General features: G+C 41.7%; 1 protein-coding gene across 3 annotated transcripts in view; it reads right to left on the bottom strand.

The window, feature by feature from the left end:
* LOC126088914 (protein CREBRF homolog) overlaps positions 1-22,479 on the bottom strand; it is a 114,107-nt gene that overhangs the window by 53,185 nt on the left and 38,443 nt on the right. For all 3 annotated transcript variants that reach the window (XM_049906870.1, XM_049906871.1, XM_049906872.1), the window contains exon 4: positions 10,051-10,249. In XM_049906870.1, coding sequence (XP_049762827.1) covers positions 10,051-10,249 — 199 coding nt within the window. The remainder of the gene's footprint in view (positions 1-10,050; positions 10,250-22,479) is intronic.

Genomic DNA, 22,479 nt, shown 5'->3' on the forward strand with positions numbered 1-22,479 from the left:
CGCAAAGTGGCCCGGAAAGGAGGTGGGACAGTGAAAACCCTAAGCCCGGAGAGAAGCTCTTTGATGCGGACCGCGATCGTACAACCTGACTGGGGCCGACGGTCTGGCAGATGGACGACTGTTTGCGGGAACAGGAGACGATAGTTTGGATGCCCGGGCAAGCTAAAACATGGGCAGCATAAGTGGCCAGTAAATTTTGGCGCCTTAACCGCAATGGAGGGACACCTGCCTCCGCAAGGATGCTGTCTGCTGGGCTGGTCCGGAAGGCACCAGTGGCAAGTCGTATTCCATTGTGTAGGATGGGGTCCAGCACCGGCAGCGCAGATGGGGATGCTGAGCCATAAGCCAGGCTCCCATAATCCAGACGAGACTGTATTAATGCCTGGTAGAGCCGTAGGAGAGTAGATCGGTCGGCGCCCCACCTGGTGTGACTCAGGCATCGCAGAGCATTTAGATGCCGCCAACACATCTGTTTAAGCTGCCGAATATGAGGCAGCCAAGTCAACCGGGCATCAAAAACTACACCCAAAAAACTATGCGTCTCAACCACAGCAAGAAGTTCGCCATTAAGATCAAGCCGCTGCTCCGGGTGGACAGTGCGTCGCCGGCAGAAATGCATAACGCAGGTCTTGGCTGCCGAAAACTGAAACCCATGAGCGACAGCCCAAGACTGCGCCTTACGGATAGCGCCCTGTAGCTGACGTTCAGCAGCTGCAATGCCAATAGAGCTGTAGTAAAGGCAGAAGTCGTCAGCATACAGGGAAGCGAAGACAGAATTTCCCACCACTGCAGCGAGCCCATTTATGGCAATTAAAAACAGGCAGACACTGAGGACAGATCCCTGTGGTACCCCGTTCTCCTGGACTCGGGAGGAACTATGGGAGGCCGCAACTTGCACGCGGAAGGTACGATACGACGGAAAATTGCGGATAAAGATCGGCAGAGGGCCCCGAAGACCCCATCCATGAAGCGTAGAAAGGATGTGATGATGCCATGTTGTATCGTACGCCTTCCGCATGTCGAAAAAGACAGCGACCAGGTGGTGACGGCTGGCAAAGGCAGTACAGATGGCCGACTCCAGGCTCACCAGATTGTCGGCGGCGGAGCGTCTTTACGGAACCCACCCTGAGACAGAGCCAGAAGGCCCTGAGACTCCAGTACCCAGTTCAACTGCCGGCTCACCATCCGTTCAAGCAACTTGCAAAGAACGCTGGTGAGGCTAATGGGACGGTAGCTGTCCACCTCCAAAGGGTTCTTGCCTGGTTTCAGAATGGGGATAACAATACTTTCCCGCCATTGCGACGGAAATTCACCCTCAACCTAAATACGGTTGTAAAGGTCGAGGAGCCGCCGCTGGCAGTCCACTGAAAGGTGTTTCAGCATCTGACAGTGGATGCCATCTGGCCCAGGAGCGGTATCAGGACAAGCGGCGAGGGCACTGTGAAATTCCCACTCACTGAATGGAACATTGTAGGATTCCGGATGGTGGGTTCGAAAAGGAAGGCTCCGACGTTCCATCCGCTCTTTAATGGAGCGGAAGACCAGTGGGTAATTGGAAGAAGCGGAGCTCAGAGCAAAATGCTCTGCCAAGCTGTTGGCAATTTCGTCGGAGTCTGTACAAAGTGCTCCATTCAGTGAGAGCGCAGGGACGCTGACAGGGGTCCGATAGCCATCGAGGTGTCGGATTTTGGCCCACACCTGCGATGGAGAGACATGGAGGCCAATGGTGGACACATACCGCTCCCAGCACTCCTGCTTGCTTTGGCGGATAAGGTGGCAGGCCCGCGCATGCAGCTGTTTGAAGGTGATGAGGTGTTCAATGCAGGGACGTCGCTTGTGACGCTGTAGCGCCCGCCGGAGATCTTTAATTGCCTCAGTGATCTCAGGCGACCACCAAGGCACAGTCCTCCTCCGAGGGGACCCAGAATAACGGGGAATTGAAGATTCTACGGCAGTAACGATGACGGTGGTGACCAATTGAACCACTGCATCAATGTCATCATTAGAGAGAGGCTCAATAGCGGCAGTGGAGGAAAACAAGTCCCAGTCAGCCTTATTCATAGCCCATCCGCTAGGGCGCCCAGAAGAGTGACGTTGTGTCAAGTGACAGAAACATCGGAAAGTGGTCACTACCACATAGGTCATCATGCACTCTCCATTGGACAGACGGTAAGAGGCTAGGGCTGCAGATCGAAAGGTCAATGGCGGATTATGTGCCATGCGCCACACTGAAGTGTGTGAAGGCACCGTCATTTAAAATCGAAAGATCGAGCTGCGCCAATAAATGTTCAATGGTGGAGCCTCGGACCTGTTGCCACTGACGCACCCCACAGAGGGTTATGGGCGTTGAAGTCGCCCAGTAACAAGAAAGGTGGCGGCAATTGGGCTATCAGCGCAGCCAGGACATGCTGCGAGACATCACCATCCAGTGAAAGGTAAAGACTGCAGATGGTAACAGCCTGTGGCGGCCACACCCGAACAGCAACAGCCTCTAAAGGTGTTTGGAGAGGGACAGACTCGCTGTGCAGAGTGTGAAGGACGTAGAGGCAGACACCACCAGACACCCTTCCATAAGCTGCCCAGTTCTTACAATAACCCCAATAGCCACAGAGGGTGGGGGTTCGCATTTCTGGAAACCAAGTTTCCTGAAGAGCAATGCAGAAGAAAGGGTGAAGGCTGATAAGTTGTCAGAGCTCAGCTAGATGGTGGAAGAAACCGCTGCAGTTCCACTGGAGGATGATATTGTCCATGGCTGAGAAAGGCGTGAAGGGACTGGGAATGCAATTTACGCCGCTTGTTCACTCATTGCCACCGATTCAGTACCCGTGCGAGTGACATCCATGGCGTCTGAGGGACTGGCGAGATCAAGGTCCTCAGCGGACGCCAGAATCTCGACCTCATCCTCAGACGCAGAGCTCGAAGGGTGCGGTGGGGTCGGTGCCACCGCAATTTCTTTGGCCTTAGAGGTCTTGCGCTTGGACTTCTCTTGCTGAACCTTGGGTTTCACCGGCTGGGAAGGCCTCACCAAATCAGTCTCCGGGACGGAGGAGGATCGCGAAGCCCTACGACCAGCCACTGGTGGGGACTCATGCCACTGTCGGGCGTCATCCTTCCCGCCGGTGGAAGCCTGGGAAGGGAGGGTCCCAAGGGAACCCTTACGGGCGAGAGCAGCCGAAGGAGTGAGACGCTTCTCCAGCTGAGAAGCGGGGACGGACGTCCCCGATGGGTGGGAGGATGTTGCTCCTGAGGTAGTTGGTGCAGGAGCAACCGGTTGGGTAGAGCACCCCACGGGCAAGGGGGCAGGAGTAGTTGTACTGCTCATCGATCTGGCTGGAAGTCTCGAAACTGATGGGACTAGCACAGTCGTTGTAGCAGCTGCATAAGAAGACACCATTCGCACAGGATGTAGTCTGTCGTATTTCCTTTTGGCCTCAGTATAGGTCAGCCGGTCCAGGGTCTTATATTCCATGATTTTGCACTCTTTCTGAAAGACTTTGCAGTCTGGCGAGCAAGGTGAATGATGCTCTCCGCAGATGACACAGATGGGAGGTGGGCCACATGGAGTATTGGGATGTGATGGGCATCCGCAATCTCGACATGTAAGGCTGTAAGTGCAGCGGGAAGACATATGACCGAACTTCCAGCACTTAAAGCACCGCATCGGGGGAGGGATATAGGGCTTGACGTCACAACGGTAGACCATCACCTTGACCTTCTCCGGTAATGTATCACCCTCGAAGGCCAAGATGAAGGCACTGGTAGCAACCTGATTGTCCCTCGGACCCCGATGAACGCGCCACACAAAATGAACACCTCTACGCTCTAAGTTGGCGCACAGCTCGTCATCAGACTGCAAAAGTAGGTCCCTATGGAAAATAACACCCTGGACCATATTTAAACTCTTATGTGGTGTAATGGTAATGTTAACATCCCCCAACTTGTCACAAGCAAGTAACCTGCGTGACTGGGCGGAGGATGCCGTTTGTATCAGTACTGACCCGGAGCACATTTTGGACAAGCCCTCCACCTCCCCAAACTTGTCCTCTAAATGCTCGACGATGAACTGAGGCTTTGTGGATAGAAAAGACTTCCCATCAGCTCTCATGCAAACTAAGAATCGGGGCGAATAACTGTTACCTCCATCCTGAGACTTATGCTCCTCCCACGGCGTGGCCAGAGAGGAGAACATTTTCGGATCGTACTTCTGAGCATTAAATTGAGCCCAAGAACGCTTAGAGACTGCTGGCGGCTGGCTGCCGGCGAGAGATGATGTACCACGCTTCATTGCAGGTCATCTGCCCTGATGCCACCTACTCCAACCAAGGGCCCTCCCCACGGGCACCACCCAGCTGCAGCAATAGCCACCTGGCAGGATGGCCATTGCCGCGAGTCCTGATGCCCCAGGGAGTTTAAACGCAGCCAAAACCTCTCAGACAAACAGAAGCTAAACGATGTCAAAGTTAGCGTAAGGAGGGCTATGCGTGAAGCGTTCAGTGAATTCGAAAGTAAAATACTAGGTACCGACTTGACAGAAAATCCTAGGAAGTTCTGGTCTTACGTTAAATCAGTAAGTGGCTCGAAACAGCATATCCAGACACTCCGGGATGATGATGGCATTGAAACAGAGGATGACAAGCGTAAAGCTGAAATACTAAACACCTTTTTCCAAAGCTGTTTCACAGAGGAAGACCGCACTGCAGTTCCTTCTCTAAATCCTCGCACCAACGAAAAAATGGCTGACATTGAAATAAGTGTCCAAGGAATAGAAAAGCAACTGGAATCACTCAACAGAGGAAAGTCCACTGGACCTGACGGGATACCAATTCGATTCTACACAGAGTACGCGAAAGAACTTGCCCCCCTTCTAACAGCCGTGTACCGCAAGTCTCTAGAGGAACAGAAGGTTCCAAATGATTGGAAAAGAGCACAGGTAGTCCCAGTCTTCAAGAAGGGTCGTCGAGCAGATGCGCAAAACTATAGACCTATCTCTCTGACGTCGATCTGTTGTAGAATTTTAGAACATGTCTTTTGCTCGAGTATCATGTCGTTTTTGGAAACTCAGAATCTACTATGTAGGAATCAACATGGATTCCGGAAACAGCGATCGTGTGAAACCCAACTCGCATTATTTGTTCATGAAACCCAGAAAATATTAGATACAGGCTCCCAGGTAGATGCCATTTTCCTTGACTTCCGGAAGGCGTTCGATACAGTTCCGCACTGTCGTCTGATAAACAAAGTAAGAGCCTACGGAATATCAGACCAGCTGTGTGGCTGGATTGAAGAGTTTTTAGCAAACAGAACACAGCATGTTGTTCTCAATGGAGAGACATCTACAGACGTTAAAGTAACCTCTGGCGTGCCACAGGGGAGTGTTATGGGACCATTGCTTTTCACAATATATATAAATGACCTAGTAGATAGTGTCGGAAGTTCCATGCGGCTTTTCGCGGATGATGCTGTAGTATACAGAGAAGTTGCAGCATTAGAAAATTGTAGCGAAATGCAGGAAGATCTGCAGCGGATAGGCACTTGGTGCAGGGAGTGGCAACTGACCCTTAACATAAACAAATGTAATGTATTGCGAATACATAGAAAGAAGCATCCTTTATTGTATGATTATATGATAGCGGAACAAACACTGGTAGCAGTTACTTCTGTAAAATATCTGGGAGTATGCGTGCGGAACGATTTGAAGTGGAATGATCATATAAAATTAATTGTTGGTAAGGCGGGTACCAGGTTGAGATTCATTGGGAGAGTCCTTAGAAAATGTAGTCCATCAACAAAGGAGGTGGCTTACAAAACACTCGTTCGACCTATACTTGAGTATTGCTCATCAGTGTGGGATCCGTACCAGATCGGGTTGACGGAGGAGATAGAGAAGATCCAAAGAAGAGCGGCGCGTTTCGTCACAGGGTTATTTGGTAACCGTGATAGCGTTACGGAGATGTTTAACAAACTCAAGTGGCAGACTCTGCAAGAGAGGCGCTCTGCATCGCGGTGTAGCTTGCTCGCCAGGTTTCGAGAGGGTGCGTTTCTGGATGAGGTATCGAATATATTGCTTCCCCCTACTTATACCTCCCGAGGAGATCACGAATGTAAAATTAGAGAGATTAGAGCGCGCACAGAGGCTTTCAGACAGTCGTTCTTCCCGCGAACCATACGCGACTGGAACAGGAAAGGGAGATAATGACAGTGGCACGTAAAGTGCCCTCCGCCACACACCGTTGGGTGGCTTGCGGAGTATAAATGTAGATGTAGATGTAGATGAGACGGGCATCTACTCCTTGGCATACATGGGGAGTTAACGGCGCAGGCATCAGTAGAGCAATCCCTGTGTTGTCAGGGGGCTACAACCAACAGGGTACATGGCGGCCCCACCACAACGGACTGGTTACCGTGCTGGATGTTAGGTGACATGTGGTCCATGGTCGCCGTCAGTGCAGAAAGTGACACTGCACAGCGCAAGGTGGAAAGTGCACGCAGGAACGTATCCATGCCCAAGAGATGGAGAGCGGGCAGGACTGCAATGCAATGACAAAGAAGCTGGCAAAAGGTCTGATCGCTAGATGGACACAATGCACCAAGTAAGGCGCCCTTCCCCCAATCGGCTCGCTCTTCGGAAAAATTTTGAGAGATGGAGGTCAAACCCAACAGGGGACCATCACATACGGCCGAAAAGTTTGAGACTCCTTTTAGTTGCCTCTTATGACAGGCAGGAATACCGCGGGGCTATTCTAACCCCCAAACCCGCAGGGGGAGCCTTAAGCTGCATACGGAAACCACTGAAAACCTAAATTTGGATGTCCAACCTCACAAATGCAAGACAAACATCTTAAACATTGTAACAGTTTCTGGAATACTATTCTCTTTCACTTAAACATATAGTGACAATTTGCTGTTGATTTATAAGTGAATGAAAGCAGGGAGAACACATCTTCATTTAAAGGGGATGACAGATGTATATGGAGAGGGAGGGAAACAAAAACAATGAACAGTTTAAAATATGAACAGAGTGGAGGAGACAGTGAATTACTAAAACAAAGAAGGGATGGAGAGATGGGTGGAAAGAACAGGGAACATGAAGATGGTGGAAGAAAAGTGTGACAGATACGAGAGGTGGAAAGAGTTGGTAACATGAAGAAAGAGGAAGAGAAGGCCGAGAGATAAGAGGGAGGAAAGGAGAGACATAGGAAGGTGTAGGGGGAGAGGGAGGGGGGGCAGAGAGGGAGGGAGGGAGGGAGGGAGGGGGAGAGAGAGAGAGAGAGAGAGAGAGAGAGAGAGAGAGAGAGAGATGGGACAAAAGAGTACAACATATTAACATAATATTTCGGAAACACAAAGAGTAATTTTCAGGCATGTTCTATTTCCTTCATAATCAACAGCAGCTACTTAAACTCCACTGCTAACAGTTCTATGGCTTTTCACTGCCTTTACTGCCACCTACAACAATTACAGCACTGTTTCAGTTCTGAGGAACTAGCTTTCTCCACTGACATTTCATGAATAATTTAGTATGATCCTGTTCTCCTGCAGCTTTAATATTTTATTATTGAGAGCCATTATTTGTAATTGAATAATTGTAATTCTGACTTGCCTCAAACAACATAACAATTAAATACATTTTCAAACAATTGTACAATTTGTCTTTGTTTTGAGTTACTGCACGAACTGCCATCTTAACTGATGAAATGTAATGTCTACCTGCAAATTTCCAAGTTTCTCTTTTGTTTCTTTCATACTCACATAGTTTTCAAATCTGTGGTTTCTTCAATCCTCATCCATTTCTCATCAAACGCTAACACACACACACACACACACACACACACACACACCCTCTCTCTCTCTCTCTCTCTGTCTCTCTATGAAAAGTCTGAATAGTTTTGTCTAATTCAGCATATTAGCATGTTCCTGTTATCATATGCTTGATTAAAATGATTTGGGATAATCATAATGTGCACAATTTCTTAACTGTCTGCAACACTTATCATTTTTAGTTCCATTTGGTCCTTATCAAGCCAATTTTCTATTTATATCTTTCTCAAAAAAAAAAAAAGGATACTTGTTGCACTTCATAAAACCTACTGAAGTATGGAATCAGTCATTCGGTTGTTAAAACTGAAGTTTGCCACAAAAGACTCTTTGTTTTTCATTCACATTTAAATCCCCCATTATCATCTTACAGTGGGACTTGCTCTCGTTTAAGTCCAATAAAGCATACACCTGAATTTCCTCCCTGCACTGTTCCTCGTTGCTAAAACATGTCTTCAATTTATTGTTATTAAATAGACAGTAGTAGAGACAGTTGAGTTTCAAAGATCTATGCCATTGACTATCTAGCCAAACTTTGTGTTGCAAGTGCAGCACACAAGTAGCTGAGCATGTTCCATGGTTTAGGACAATTACCCAAGTTCCTTCAGTCCACCGCTCTGAATGTTCTTTAACCTGGCTCAGAATACCAATGTACAAGAAGTTAGTTGTGGCAGCAGGGCTTGTGACCACCATACCATGCCCGAAAGTTTGACAAGACATATGAACACTGCAAAACGGCAGTCAGAACTATATGCACAGAAATCTCAGGCCAGGCCCCAGTGCTGCTAAATCTGACAGTACTGGAATAACGCAATCTTTTCAAAGACTGGTCATGTGCCAGCACAGCTCACAAGTTAATATTATCATTTATAAACAGTCATTCTTTCTGTGACTGGTGAAGCATTCCAAGTCCAGAGGCTTGTAGACATTGACTCACCATGCTGTAGCAGTACATGCCCCTTCGTATTTGTGTCCCACAAATCACTCTAGGAAGATGGATACCTTTTGGGAAGTCCCTTTAATCCTCATAAGGATGTAATTCTTGACTTGTCTCAAGAGCTCCCGGGTGGAATCACCTTCTGTAGCCATTAATTTCTTATATTTTGTTCTCTTGCTATTAATTTTAATGTAAAAATGATACAGAGTTTGCTGGTGATGTGACACAGTTTAGATGGGATAACGTTCACAGAATACACTAAATATAATTTGCATTAAAATTATTCTATATTCCTCTACAACTGCCCTGAGAAAACAGCACAAATCATAGAAATTACTCTTGACAGAAGAGACATACTTCATTCAATAATGAGTTCTGCACCATGTCATTTAATTACACAGCAAAGTATTTGAAAGAATGTTTATTTAACCACCACACAATGAATAAAGGATATCAATATAATTCGTTTACAACAATATGCTGTTATTATCTGTGATGATTCAGATGACGTTACCTCTCACTTTGGACAGAAAAGTTTCCTAAGTTGCATGGTTACCTACAACTTCATTACATATGAGGAAGAAGTAGGACATAAAGCACCACTAGTGAGAATGTCTTACTCTCTTTTCATAATACTATTCTTTGTTGTGATGTTCACTCCATACTCAAACACTATTTTGTCCCTTTGATACTGTGTATGTTTACAGTACTTGGAAAAATTGACTGCTCCCTTCATTATTGTGCACAATTACCTGTATTTTCATATCTCCTCAACTGCATTTCATTGTCTTCATACAAATTCTATCCCATACATTATCTATTTCACTTTCCAATTTCTGTCCTCATAGTATACACTCTTCTTTTTATATACCCCATATTTATTCATCAATGCGGACCACGCATACAACAACAAAAATGTACTGCGAAAATACTGAAACAATATATTTTAAAATATTTTGTGTGCAATGCAACAAATGGCTAATGAAAGGAAAATTTACTGCAAAAGTTTTGAGGGATATGGAAAAGCCAGCCGTCCACTGAGACAGAAGAATTACAATTGATACACGAAACGAAATAAAAATTTTGTGGAACAGAATCATTATTCCCGTTCAAAAAAACAATCTCATGCAAAAGAAATGTGATCAACTTGTATCAAGGTTAAGGGGAAAATGTATTTTTCTGAAAAAATTGCAATTTCAAAACAAACGATGTCCACTTAGTTTAATTAAGCTGTTAGTGACTGGAGTTTTGTCTGTGACTACATATGGTAATGCACAGTAAAAAATTACAGTATTTACCTGTGCTTAATGCCTCGAACTGAGCACTGAGGACTAAATACAGGATCTGTTACTTCATTCAGGACATGTGGGTCTTCCAGCTTTGTCTTAAGCACAAGCCGCTGCCCTTTTGGTCCTTTCGCTTGTACATTATACTGCCAGAAATAACGTTCTTTCTTTGACATAGATCGTGAAGGTCCATCTTCTCCATCACTTGAATCTAAAATAAAAAGTAGTCTATAAATAATTTCCATGCACATGTCCTTTCCATATACAATTTAATACAATTTTCATCAGCATCTTTCCAAAATGTATCAATTCAAGGTATATCAATAACTTTAGCTAATTTAATGCAGATCTTCGAATACACTTTTAACTCCAATTTGCATTAAAATTATTCTCTCTCTCTCTCTCTCTCTCTCTCTCTCTCTCTCTCTCTCCTCTGAGAAAACAAAAGAAATTACAGAAGCTATTCTTGACGGTTGAGGCATAATATATTCAATAATGACTTCTGTGGGAACACGCTGGGACAACGTGGAGGAAAGGATGGTGGAAAGCTTGGTGCAAGGACCAGGAGAGTTGGGCTGGGGGAGGGAGAAGAACTATATGAACTATTTACTGTCTGCTGTATGTTATAACTGCATGCAGATTTCTTAAGATATTAATCTCTAACAACAGTTACAATCCTTTCACTTAGGCTGCCTCCAGCATTTACTTTTTAGCAATATCTGTGTTGCATAATATAACAGAGATATCAAAATGAACAAACCATGCAACACACCCACATCCTTTGGATGTGGTTACTCTCTGTGACATGATAATCTTATGCTTCTTGAAGCATTTTTCCCCCCTTTCTTAGCCTGTATAACTTATCTAGAATAAACAATGATGTTTTATTGAACAGAAAAGAATACCTTTACAATGAGAAAAGAGGTCAAATAGTGTTCGGATTTGTATCATAGTAACACTGATTTAATTTTTATCTCCACGAGTAAAAGGGAGAATTTCTTTTATTTTATGTCACTTGTTTCATCTTCTCTTTTTACATGTTCTTACGGTCTTGGCTATCTTCGCTCTGTGTTTGCACAAAACAGGTACTCTGATAAACGCTCCAGAATGCTTTTCAACCTTCCTGCAGTAAAGCTCACAAAGAACGAGTAGAAACGGAGAACAACATCAGAATGGTTCTTCTACCCTATGGTGATTGTGTGTCCTTTAAGATTGACAGGATGTTCAAGAAACATCAAACAAAATATGTCTTCCACCCTACAGTGCGAGTGGAAACTATCTGGGTTCTGTTAAAGACAACCTAAGTCTAATGAGACAAGGATATGTAAAATCCTGTGCCAGTGTGGGAAATCATAGATTGGTCAGACGTGTTGCACTATTAAGGATAGATTCACTGAACATATTGATGTCACACCAGATTGGGTCAGCTAGAAAAGTCTGCTGTGGCTGAACACTGTTTCCTTCTTACTTGTATCTGTATGGACATATGGTCCATGTACGTCTTCTTGAATAATAAGTAAAGATAAATGAAATTCATTGTATTGTGCTTCTTCACTTTAATATCAACATCACGTTTCAAGAGCTCATTTCATGGATGTAGCCATCTCATCAAGATAATTACTAGTTACATATATATAACATACAATCTGCTTGTTTTATCTTGATGAACAGAAACTGGCACACTTATAAGGCACACTTACAACTCTAATTTTCACAGTCGTAGAATTTCTAACCAAGCTAGTTAACTATAAAGGTAATGCATCCTGTTCTCATTACTTAGTTACAGCATGAGGGAAATATATTTTATCACTAAACATTTGTTATGAAAACAGTTCAGAAAAGTTTTCTCTCTCACCAATGTGACGGATGTTTTATGTGATCTGAAACTACAATTCACTAATGATTCGGTCCAACTTTGCATATTATTTAATCTGAAAGATTTTTCGTATTTCCATCTTGGCTCAGATTGCATGTAGTGGACGTTAAATTGTCTAGTGCTGCAATCAGGTTGTTGGCTGCTGTTGTATGCATAAAAGCAGCCATCTGGTGTACACGGATAGCAATAAAGCTTGCAGTATTGAACAGTGGTGTTTTTTTTTTTTTTTTTTTTTAAAAAGCCGTCAGTTAATAACTGCGGAAGCACTGACATTTTAAAGAGCCATAGCACTTTATTGACTTCCGTGTATTTTGTTTGTGTGTTATGTGTCAGCTCATATTTCATTGTTTTGCCATCAATTTTAATGTCACAATGACAAAGAGTTTACATGTAATGCACCACAGCTTACAGGGGCCACAATATCAATCACTACCTAATAATGTCAGAATACCAGTTTATATCTCAAAGACCCAATGAGTTCTTATACCAGTATGTACAATGGAAGCTAGGAAACAGATCATAACATCAGCCAGAAAAAAAATAGGTAGTCTACCCGGTTCTTTCTAAACACAAAATCGTGCAATGAGCAAATGTTAATTCCTTTACTTTATAAACAACATTTTTATTTGTAAATAAAGACAAAGCTGCTTGCTTTTATTTATTTCTTTCTTTAATTTACCACATTGGTATTAAGCTTATGATAATCATCTGTGGTCCTAAAGAAGATACATAAAAATAATACATAATACACGTTATACGCTGTCTGTTATGGAAGTTGGAAGGTGATTATAATTTTGTGTATACTGATTTGTACTTACTTACATTTTACTTTCAAGCCTTTGCAGCAGTTTTTGCCCATGTTCTGTTAATTTTATATGATTTCTAACACATTCTCGTATTACTGAAAATTAATAGTGCTTTATGATACCAGTCTCTCTCTCTCTCTCTCTCTCTCTCTCTCTCTCTCTCTCTCTCTATCTATCTATCTATCTATCTATCTATCTCAGGTAATGTGTGTGATCTCTGTTTGTTATGTCCACTTATCAAATACATAAAAATATAGTTAATGTAAAACGTGTAAGTATAAATACGAAGATTTGCTGAAAAGTAATGCCTCCACCTTCATAACTCTTCCCAATTGGCAGCACTGGTATGCGGCATGTACTGGCTGGTTCCGTAGCCTCTTCTCTACAGCTCCAGTTGGCGGGAAGCCTTGGCATTGAATGGGTGTGTTGTTACAGTGTACAGTAAGGAACCCTGTGCCAACAATCGGTCAATGAGATTTAAGCAATGTGCAGTCATTGAATTCTTGACAGCAGAAGGTGTCACCCCAAAGGTGATTCATCAGAGTGAAAGCAGTTTATGCTGATTGTGTTGATGTGAGTACTGTGCGTCGTTGGGCCAGTAAGTTTAAACATGATGAGATGGGAACATCTGACCTGTGTGACAAACAAAGAGTTGGATGTCCTGTAACATCAATCACCGAGTTTCACAAGCAAAATGTTGACAGATTGATTCAGGACGATCGTCGTATCACTCAGAGAGAAACTACAAGCACAATCGGCATTTCAGACAAACGTGTGGGTCACATTATTGCTTTACTTGGCTATCGGAAGATCTGTGCACGACAGGTAACATGGATGCTGACTCCTGAAATGAAAGCACACAGACTTGTAATTTGCTAGGAACTCCTCTCGCGTTACAAGAATGAAGGTGACGCCTTTCTAACTTCAATTGTGACAGGAGACAAAACGTGGGTACACCATTATGACCCGGACACAATACATCAGTCTGTGGAATATCAACACAAAGACTTGCCCCAGAAAAAGAAATTCAAGACGCAGCCCCCAGCTGGAAAAATTATGGCCACAGTGTTCTGGGACGCAGATTGTGTTATGCATGTTGATTTCCTTGATCGTGGAACAACAATACATTCAGAGCGTTATATCACAATGAAGCGAACTCTGAAACAATGGCTAAGAAGGGTCCGAAAGGAAAAAGAAATGTTTTCTTGCAGCATGACAATGCCAAACCACACACTTCACGTGCCACCAAAGCAGAACTTCAGAGACTGAATCTCACTATCGTATGGCATCCTCCATACAGTCCAGATATAGCACCGTCTGACTTCCACCTGTTCCCGATAATGAAAGACGAACTGCGGGGACATCATTATGCTTCTGATGAAGACTATGAGAGAACTGTGAGACTGTGGTTGCGGAAACAGAGTGGTGATTTTTCCATGACGGCTTCAGTAAACTTGTTCATTGTAGGCAGAAATGTATCCAATTGGCTGGTGATTATGTGGAAAAGTGAATATTGGTAATTAACGATCACATTCTAAGGATTATTTCTGCGTTTGATTTGTTAAAATATTCCCATCCAAACCCACTTAACGAAGGTGGAGGCATTACTTTTCATTAAACCCTCATAGTATAAAGTCTGTTATGTATCATTTAAAATGTTGCTTTATCTTTGGACAAGGATATTTATAACATTTTCAATAAAATGTTTTGTTTTACAAGTCAGTTTGTTCATTCAGAAAAATAGTCTGAAATTTCTTCCATGTGAGAAGAAAATTCAAGTGTCTCAAAAATGTTTAGATGTTGGCCTTTATCAGTAACGTGTAGAATTGACATGCTTTGTGCTACATCTGTCTTTTCGTGTTTTTGCTTTTGCAAATGTGTACTGAATGCTGATGAACTTTTTTCACTGTTATTCAAGAGTTCTCAAAATCTCATTTTAAAATTTCTTCTTGTTTGTCCACTGTATATTTTTTCACAGTCTTTACATTTTAATTATCTTGTTGGTCACTCTAGTGAATGGTATGTTAACATTTTACTGTGTTCTCTGATCTGAATCCAAGGTTTAAATTGGCTTTTTGAAGGGTGTGCGGAGTTTTTCCTGACATTTGTGACCACTGTTTGTTTTGAATTTCTTCAAATGCAACTTTTTTATTTTAATGTACTTGTATTAATATTGTTTATTTTGGCAAGAATTTTGTCGACAACTGCAGGATTAAATCAGTTGTTTTGTGCAATAGTTTTAATTATGGAAATTTCTGATTTAATATTGTCTTGACTCAGTGTATATTTGTATATTCTTATAATGCAAGATTGAAAATTCTTTGCAGCTCCCAGAATTGCAAGAGTTTTGGTTCACCATAACTGTAATTTGGTTTCTCTGAAAATGGTGGAAGTATGTGGCGAATTTTCTTTCTCAATTTCTAGGTCTGAAAAATTTATTTTGTTGTTCTCCTCGTGTTCTTAGTTTCACTGATGAGGATTACAGTGGCATCACTATATCTTCATTAGTACTGTGAATTAAGTTCCGCACTGTATGCTTATCGAAAAAATCATTTTCAGTTTTATTGAGAAGCATATCTGTTACAGTGCACGCACAACAATTTTTAGCTGCAAGGCCGTTGTCTTGTTTGTATTACTGGAAGTTAAAAATAAAATAGATGTGTGATAAAGTAGGTTTAACTAGCAAGATACATTCATCAACATCATCTCTTCTATTCAGCCATGACACCAAAGATTTTCTTCAATAACGTGGATAGTTTTGCCAACCGGGATGTTAGCATATAGACTGGTAATGGCTAACAAAGATAATTTAGAATTTGCTGGGATTTTAATGTCTTTTATTTGATGTATAAGCTCTGTCAAATTTTTGATTGTACACTGCTTGTCATAAATAAAATTTTTATTGAGAATATCATTTGCTACTTTTGCTGAGATGGTAGGCCAGGCTGCTCATACAGAAAACAACAGGCCTGGTCGGATGCTTTCATCATTATACACCAACACTTTTTACTTTTGTTGAGTATGATGACTGTGTTGTTTAATGCTGTTTTGATGTTTGCCTCAAATTTGCTTGTTAGATCTCTATCAATGTGTTTTACGTAATTCTTATTTTTAAAAATCTAGGGTCATTCCATGTCAGTTCAACCAGGGGCTCCAGCTCATAGTCTCAGATTTGACTGAAATTCAGTACACTACACTAATTCTACCATGTGTGGAACACTCATGTACAAAGTATTCGTTTCCCCTGCCAATTAGTTCCAGAATTATGACTTGTGAAAGAAGGTGGCATGACCCGGAAATTGCAACCTGCATCTGGCAATCTATCTTCAGACCCAACTTCAGGTCTTAATAACTTTGGAACTATTCCACACAGTCCATTGAAATTTTTACAACCCAGTAACGTCCATTTAGAAAACACACTCCATCAATCAAAACACCAAATAGGGAAAATAAAAAATTCCAAAAGTGATTAAAAAATGTAATACGTTAAAAGGTACATATTGTAGGTGCCCTCTGTGCCAAATATGATTTAATCAAAAAGGGTATAAATTTTTTGTGGTAAGCTTAATGTGGCCTAAACACACACACAATTCATCATGCCCACATCAGTCACAAAAACTGAGTTACATGCACACAAAAATTTGAAAAATTACCTGAAAAACATGGATTTTCGAAGCGTGGTAGCACAAAAGGGAGAAGTGGTATCCAAGCCAAATTTCACACACTGCATAAGTAGACCATAATGATATATATCTCAAAATTTCAGCATGTTATTGCAAGACATTTGTGTACAATGGAAGTTGACAGATGTATTTGGTGATGTGGCCATTGTTCCACAACACAATTTTGTAAAAACATATCATAAACTGTACTGCCTCTTCCTATCCTCTCCCACAACTGTTTAAACACTAAGCAACAACATATATACAGATTAATGCAACCTATCATTAACGTTTACTGCACATTAACTGCTAAAAACCAGCTGATTGTGCTTTGAACAGAAGTTCTCCCACACTTTAGCTACTGTACTCTGTACATTGAGTGGCAAATTGTACTGTCTTCCTGACACCGTGGTAGGAACTGCAACTGTCATAAGAATATGTTCAAAAGGAATCCAACACCGGTCTGCCAAACATGGCCAATGAAATGATCTTGCTGGTCCTGCCGGTGCCATGAAGTTCACAAATACATCATCTTCTGCTTCACAGCACTCTGCAACACATCCTAAGTACCATTTGTCATCATAAACAGCAATAACACAACAACCTGGTTGTATGTCACTGCTTTTGCTTCTGAATCCTGAGTCAGACACATTGTGAAGACACATGTTGTGCATGAACCTATAGTTGTAACCAGACACTCTGCTCATCTGCACATTGTCACAATCCGCTGGAGAGAAGTGATGATGGCTCCTTGTGCCTGCAACAGTTTTAACGTGTTCTAGTCTGCTTTTTAGCATCTCTTTGACTGATTTCACCTCATCTTTCAAAACATAGAATGATTGTATGCCAGAGATATTTTTCTGTACCCAGATAAATAATTGAAGAGGTGTGATCTTCTGTAGGGTGCTGCAGACTAGCTTGTGATGCCATGCACTTAATGGTAGCACCAATACCATCACATACATTTTTACCATGACTTGTTGCGAAAAATTCCATTCTGTATGAATCTGAAAATCATGGTAATGCATGCATAAATTTTTGAGATTTTTACAGCTTTTGTACTGACTAGCTGCCCCATCACTGAAGTATTTTGCAAAATGGATGTGAGGCAGCTTGTTTTTCACATATGCCATGACAGTGCGAATGTGGGCATGAACTGCAATGGCATCATGAATTAAACAGTCACTAAAAATGCATAGGTTCATGATAGACACATCACCTCATTCACCTCTATAATAAATCGCAAATGGCTGGAGAGTTGCTTGACTGTTGTCCCAATGATATCCTTGGATGGCATCTTGAACTATAAATGCATAATTTTCAGAAAAGTCTAGTATTACTATATTTTCAACTTGTTTCAAATTATCCTTACAAAACTGGAGATAAGCCGATTGTGCTGTTGCTGTGAAGCTGTGTGTGGTCAGTTTGACCATTTTTTGACAACACATTTCATTTCAACAAAATCTTCCACTGTACGTTGCTTTGTTTCAAGACTTAGGAAATCCATGTGTGTCCATTGTTTATGAGAAACAAGTTCATCGTCATCCATAAGAACTTCAACATACAGTTTGTTATTCATGTGTTCTGCAAGATTTGCCTTACCAGGACACTTTTCACAACTGTGTATCATGCACTGGTAGGAACTGATGGCACACACTAGCCGCTTCATTGCACCTTTGTAATCCAGACCAGAATCCTTTATAGCAGCAAACATCAGCTTAGCATTTTGATGGGTCTCACATACACAAACATTGTGTGTGCCCCTTGCACTCACAGGCACAACCCATTTTGGCTGAAGATTGAAAAAAGATGATAAACCTACTTTGGTATTGGGATACTTTTCCTTGAATTCTACATATAGTTCTGATATGTTGCATAGCAATGGTCTTTTTTGCATCTGTACACATAGAGTTCCCATTTTCACCGTTACATAGTCTTTTTTTCCAGGGATTATTCGGCTGTAGTCATTATTTTCATAAAACTCCGACATTAGCACCTTTATTTCTGAACTCAATTGCTTACCCTGATCCTGCTGAAGTTGTGGAAGCACTCCTTGGGTTGCTTTTACTTTCTAAGCTTGCTTTACCATATATGTAGAAACATTGAATTCCTTTGCAGTGCAGTCAATAGACCAGCTGAAAGGTTCAAGGGTAAGAATAGCTACTTTTTCTGGCATGTGGATATGGCACATTTTTCTTTCAAATCGTGCACAATTTTGTCCAAATCAGAGCATTTCTGGCATGATTTCTGTTCCTTTGGAGCAGATAGTTCTTCCTCTTCCACCATTAGTGTGTCAACTATTTTATATTTTCATTCCATTTCAGCTTCTTGTAGTTTTCTTCTACCATAGCTGGGCCTGTCTCTGTTCCAAACTTTGTGTGTCTTCATGGAGGACAAACCAAGAGCAGTCACTGAAGTACTTAATTGCTCATCCGCTGTGGTTGTAGGTGGCTGATACTCATCGTCACTGTCATGTCAATTATCAGAATATTCTTCATTTTTTAGCAGTGTAACACACCTGGAACGTAACTTTTGTCCTGGTTTCATGTTAAGTCCCATGCACTGATTCACTTTCAATACTGATTTTATATCAATTTCTCTGAGGCCACACTTCACTGTCTTCTTATGAACCCGAAATGGATCAAAACAATTTCTTTGTAGGAAAGAATATTTATCCGGAAACACTTTCATATGATGATAATAAACACTAAAGTTTCCTGGAACTGTACTTCTTGTGCCCACAGGGTGCATCCTGGATCTCCAAAGCAACAAATCTTGGTCCGATTCATCCAGATCATACAGTACAAAGCGAATGCCACATTTTGTTCCATATGTTGTTTTATGACATTCAGATGCTTGTGCTCTACCAATACTGCAGCTTGTTTGAACAAAAGCACCACTAGTACACTCTTCTGCCTCCATACTGACTTTCTACAACAGTAATGACCAGTCTGAACTAGAATCTTAAAAACATGAGTAACCTGTAATTGTTGCTTGTTTCCTTTGTTGTTCCTGCCTAACAATGACTCATTCATTGTTTAACTTTCTGTTGCCTAATGGTTATCTGAAACAAGCTGTCTGCATCATCATTATTACTTGCTAAATCATGTTAAAAGAAATGTAACCAAATACATCTCTGTCAACTTTTATTGTACACAAATGTCTTGCAATAACAAGTTGAAATTTTGCCACATATATTATGGTCTACTTATGCAGTGTTTGAAATTTGGCTTGGATATCACTTGTCCCTTTTGTGCTACCACACTTAGAAAATACATGTTTTTCTGATAATTTTTTCAAATTTTTCTATTTTCGTGTGCATGTAACTCTGTTTGTGTGACTGATATGGGCAAGATGAGTTCTGTGTGTGTGTAGGCCACATTAAGCTTACCACAAAAAAAATGTACACCCTTTTTGAGTGAATTATATTTGGCATGGAGGGCACCTACAATATGTACCTTTTAACGTATTACACTTTTTAATCACATTTTGGAATGTTTTATTTTCCCTCAGAAATATGTTGTTGGTGTTTTGATTCATAAAGAGTGTGTTCACCAAGTGGATGTTACTGGGTTGTAAAAATTTCACTGGACTGAGCAGAATAGTTCCAAAGTTATTAAGACCTAAAGTTGGCTCTGAAAATAGATTGCTAGATGCAAGTTACAATTTCCGGGTCAAGCCACCTTCTTTCACAAGCCATAATTCTAGAACTAATTGGCAGGGGAACTTAAAATTTTGTACATGAGTGTTCCACACTTGGTAGCATTGGTGTGCTAAATTTCAGCCAAATCTGAAACTATCAGCTGGAACATTTTCTAAAATTGGTTGAATTGACATGGAATGACCCTCTAGTGTTTTATTAATTTATTATGATAGTGTTTCCTTTGTCTGCTTTTGGAAGCACATCATTGTTATGTCCTATTTTGTTATTAACAGCATAAATGATTTTGGTTTCTGTGGTCAATAGACTATTATTGCAAAGTTTATTATTATGTTTCTCGATTGTTTTCAGTATTTTATGAACTGCATTATTTTGCTTCATTGGTTCACAGGCATCACATCGGATAATGTTGTGGAAGCAGCAAAATATTTCAACAAGACAGTTGCTCATCATCTTCAGGCATTTTCAAACATTCTGCTGTAATGGCTCACCAGTAAATACAATGACTCACTAAAAGTGCAGAAACCTAGTGGCAGGCGATAATTTCATTGTAGCTGAATTATACAGCACAGCAATATACAGTGCCCCCCACCAGAGAAACAGGCCATGGTCATCACATTCGCGATGTGGGACAAGCACAGCTGCAAATTACAGCCCAGAGTGTGCAGAGTGTGCAACAAGGTCCTGGGAGTAGACAACAATTCATTAGAACTACTGATGGCCTTGGGAGAGCCAGTCCTGACAAAACTCTACCATCTGGTGAGCAAGATGTACGAGTCAGGCGAAATACCCTCAGACTTCAAGAGGAATATAATAATTCCAATCCCAAAGAAGGCAAGTGCTGACAGATGAGAAAATTACCGAACAATCAGTTTAATAAGTCACGGATGCAAAATACTAACGCAAATTATTTACAGACGAATGGAAAAACTGGTAGAAGCTGACCTCGGGGAAGATCAGTTTGGATTCCGTAGAAATATTGGAACACGTGAGGCAATACTGACCCTACGACTTATCTTAGAAGCTAGATTAAGGAAAAGCAAACCTACGTTTCTAGCATTTGTAGACTTAGAGAAAGCTTTTGACAATGTTGACTGGAATACTCTCTTTCAAATTCTGAAGGTGGCAGGGTAAAATACAGGGAGCGAAAGGCTATTTACAATTTGTACAGAAACCAGACGGCAGTTATAAGAGTCGAGGGACATGAAAGGGAAGCAGTGGTTGGGAAGGGAGTGAGACAGGGTTGTAGCCTCTCCCCGATGTTATTCAATCTGTATATTGAGCAAGCAGTGAAGGAAACAAAAGAAAAATTCGGAGTAGGTATTAAAATCCATGGAGAAGAAATAAAAACTTTGAGGTTCGGCGATGACATTGTACTTCTGTCAGAGACAGCAAAGGACTTAGAAGAGCAGTTGAACGGAATGGATAGAGTCTTGAGAGGAGGATATAAGATGAACATCAACAAAAGCAAAACGAGGATAATGGAATGTAGTGGAATTAAGTCGGGTGATGCTGAGGGAATTAGATTAGGAAATGAGACACTTAAAGTAGTAAAAGAGTTTTGCTATTTGGGGAGCAAAATAACTGATGATGGTCGAAGTAGAGAGGATATAAAATGTAAACTGGCAAGGGCAAGGAAAGCGTTTCTGAAGAAGAGAAATTTGTTAACATCAAGTATAGATTTAAGTCTCAGGAAGTCGTTTCTGAAAGTATTTGTATGGTGTGAAACATGGACGATAACTAGTTTGGACAAGAAGAGAATAGAAGCTTTCAAAATGAGGTGCTACAGAAGAATGCTTAAGATTAGATGGGTAGATCACATAACTAATGAGGAGGTACTGAATAGGGTTGGGGAGAAGAGAAGTTTGTGGCACAACTTGACTAGAAGAAGGGATCGGTTGGTAGGATAAGTTCTGAGGCATCAAGGAATCACCAATTTAGTATTGGAGGGCAGCTTGGAGGGTAAAAGTCGTAGAGGAAGACCAAGAGATGAATACACTAAACAGATACAGGAAGATGCAGGTTGCAGTAGGTACTGGGAGATGAAGAAGCTAGCACAGGATAGAGTAGCATGGAGAGCTGCATCAAACCAGTCTCAGGACTGAAGACCACAACCACAACAACAACATCCTTAACAGTGTGACACGTCTGGCCAATGCGTGATTTCCCTCACTGGCTTGGGATTTTATGTATCCCTGATCTCCTTGAACTCAGGTTGTCTTCCGCTCGCGTTGGAGGGCGGAAGACATTTTATTTGATGTTTCCTGAACATCCTGTCAATCTTCAAGGACACGCCACCACCACAGGATACAAAACAAATCCTCATGGAGTTCGTTTATACTGGCTCTTCGTGAGCTTTAGAGCACGCAGGTCAAAATGCATTCCAAATCTGTTTATCAGAGAACTCGTTTGCAGAGCGAAGATGGCCAAGCTCTG

The sequence above is a fragment of the Schistocerca cancellata genome, chromosome 1, assembly GCF_023864275.1.
Source record: "Schistocerca cancellata isolate TAMUIC-IGC-003103 chromosome 1, iqSchCanc2.1, whole genome shotgun sequence".
Classification (NCBI taxonomy): domain Eukaryota; kingdom Metazoa; phylum Arthropoda; class Insecta; order Orthoptera; family Acrididae; genus Schistocerca; species Schistocerca cancellata.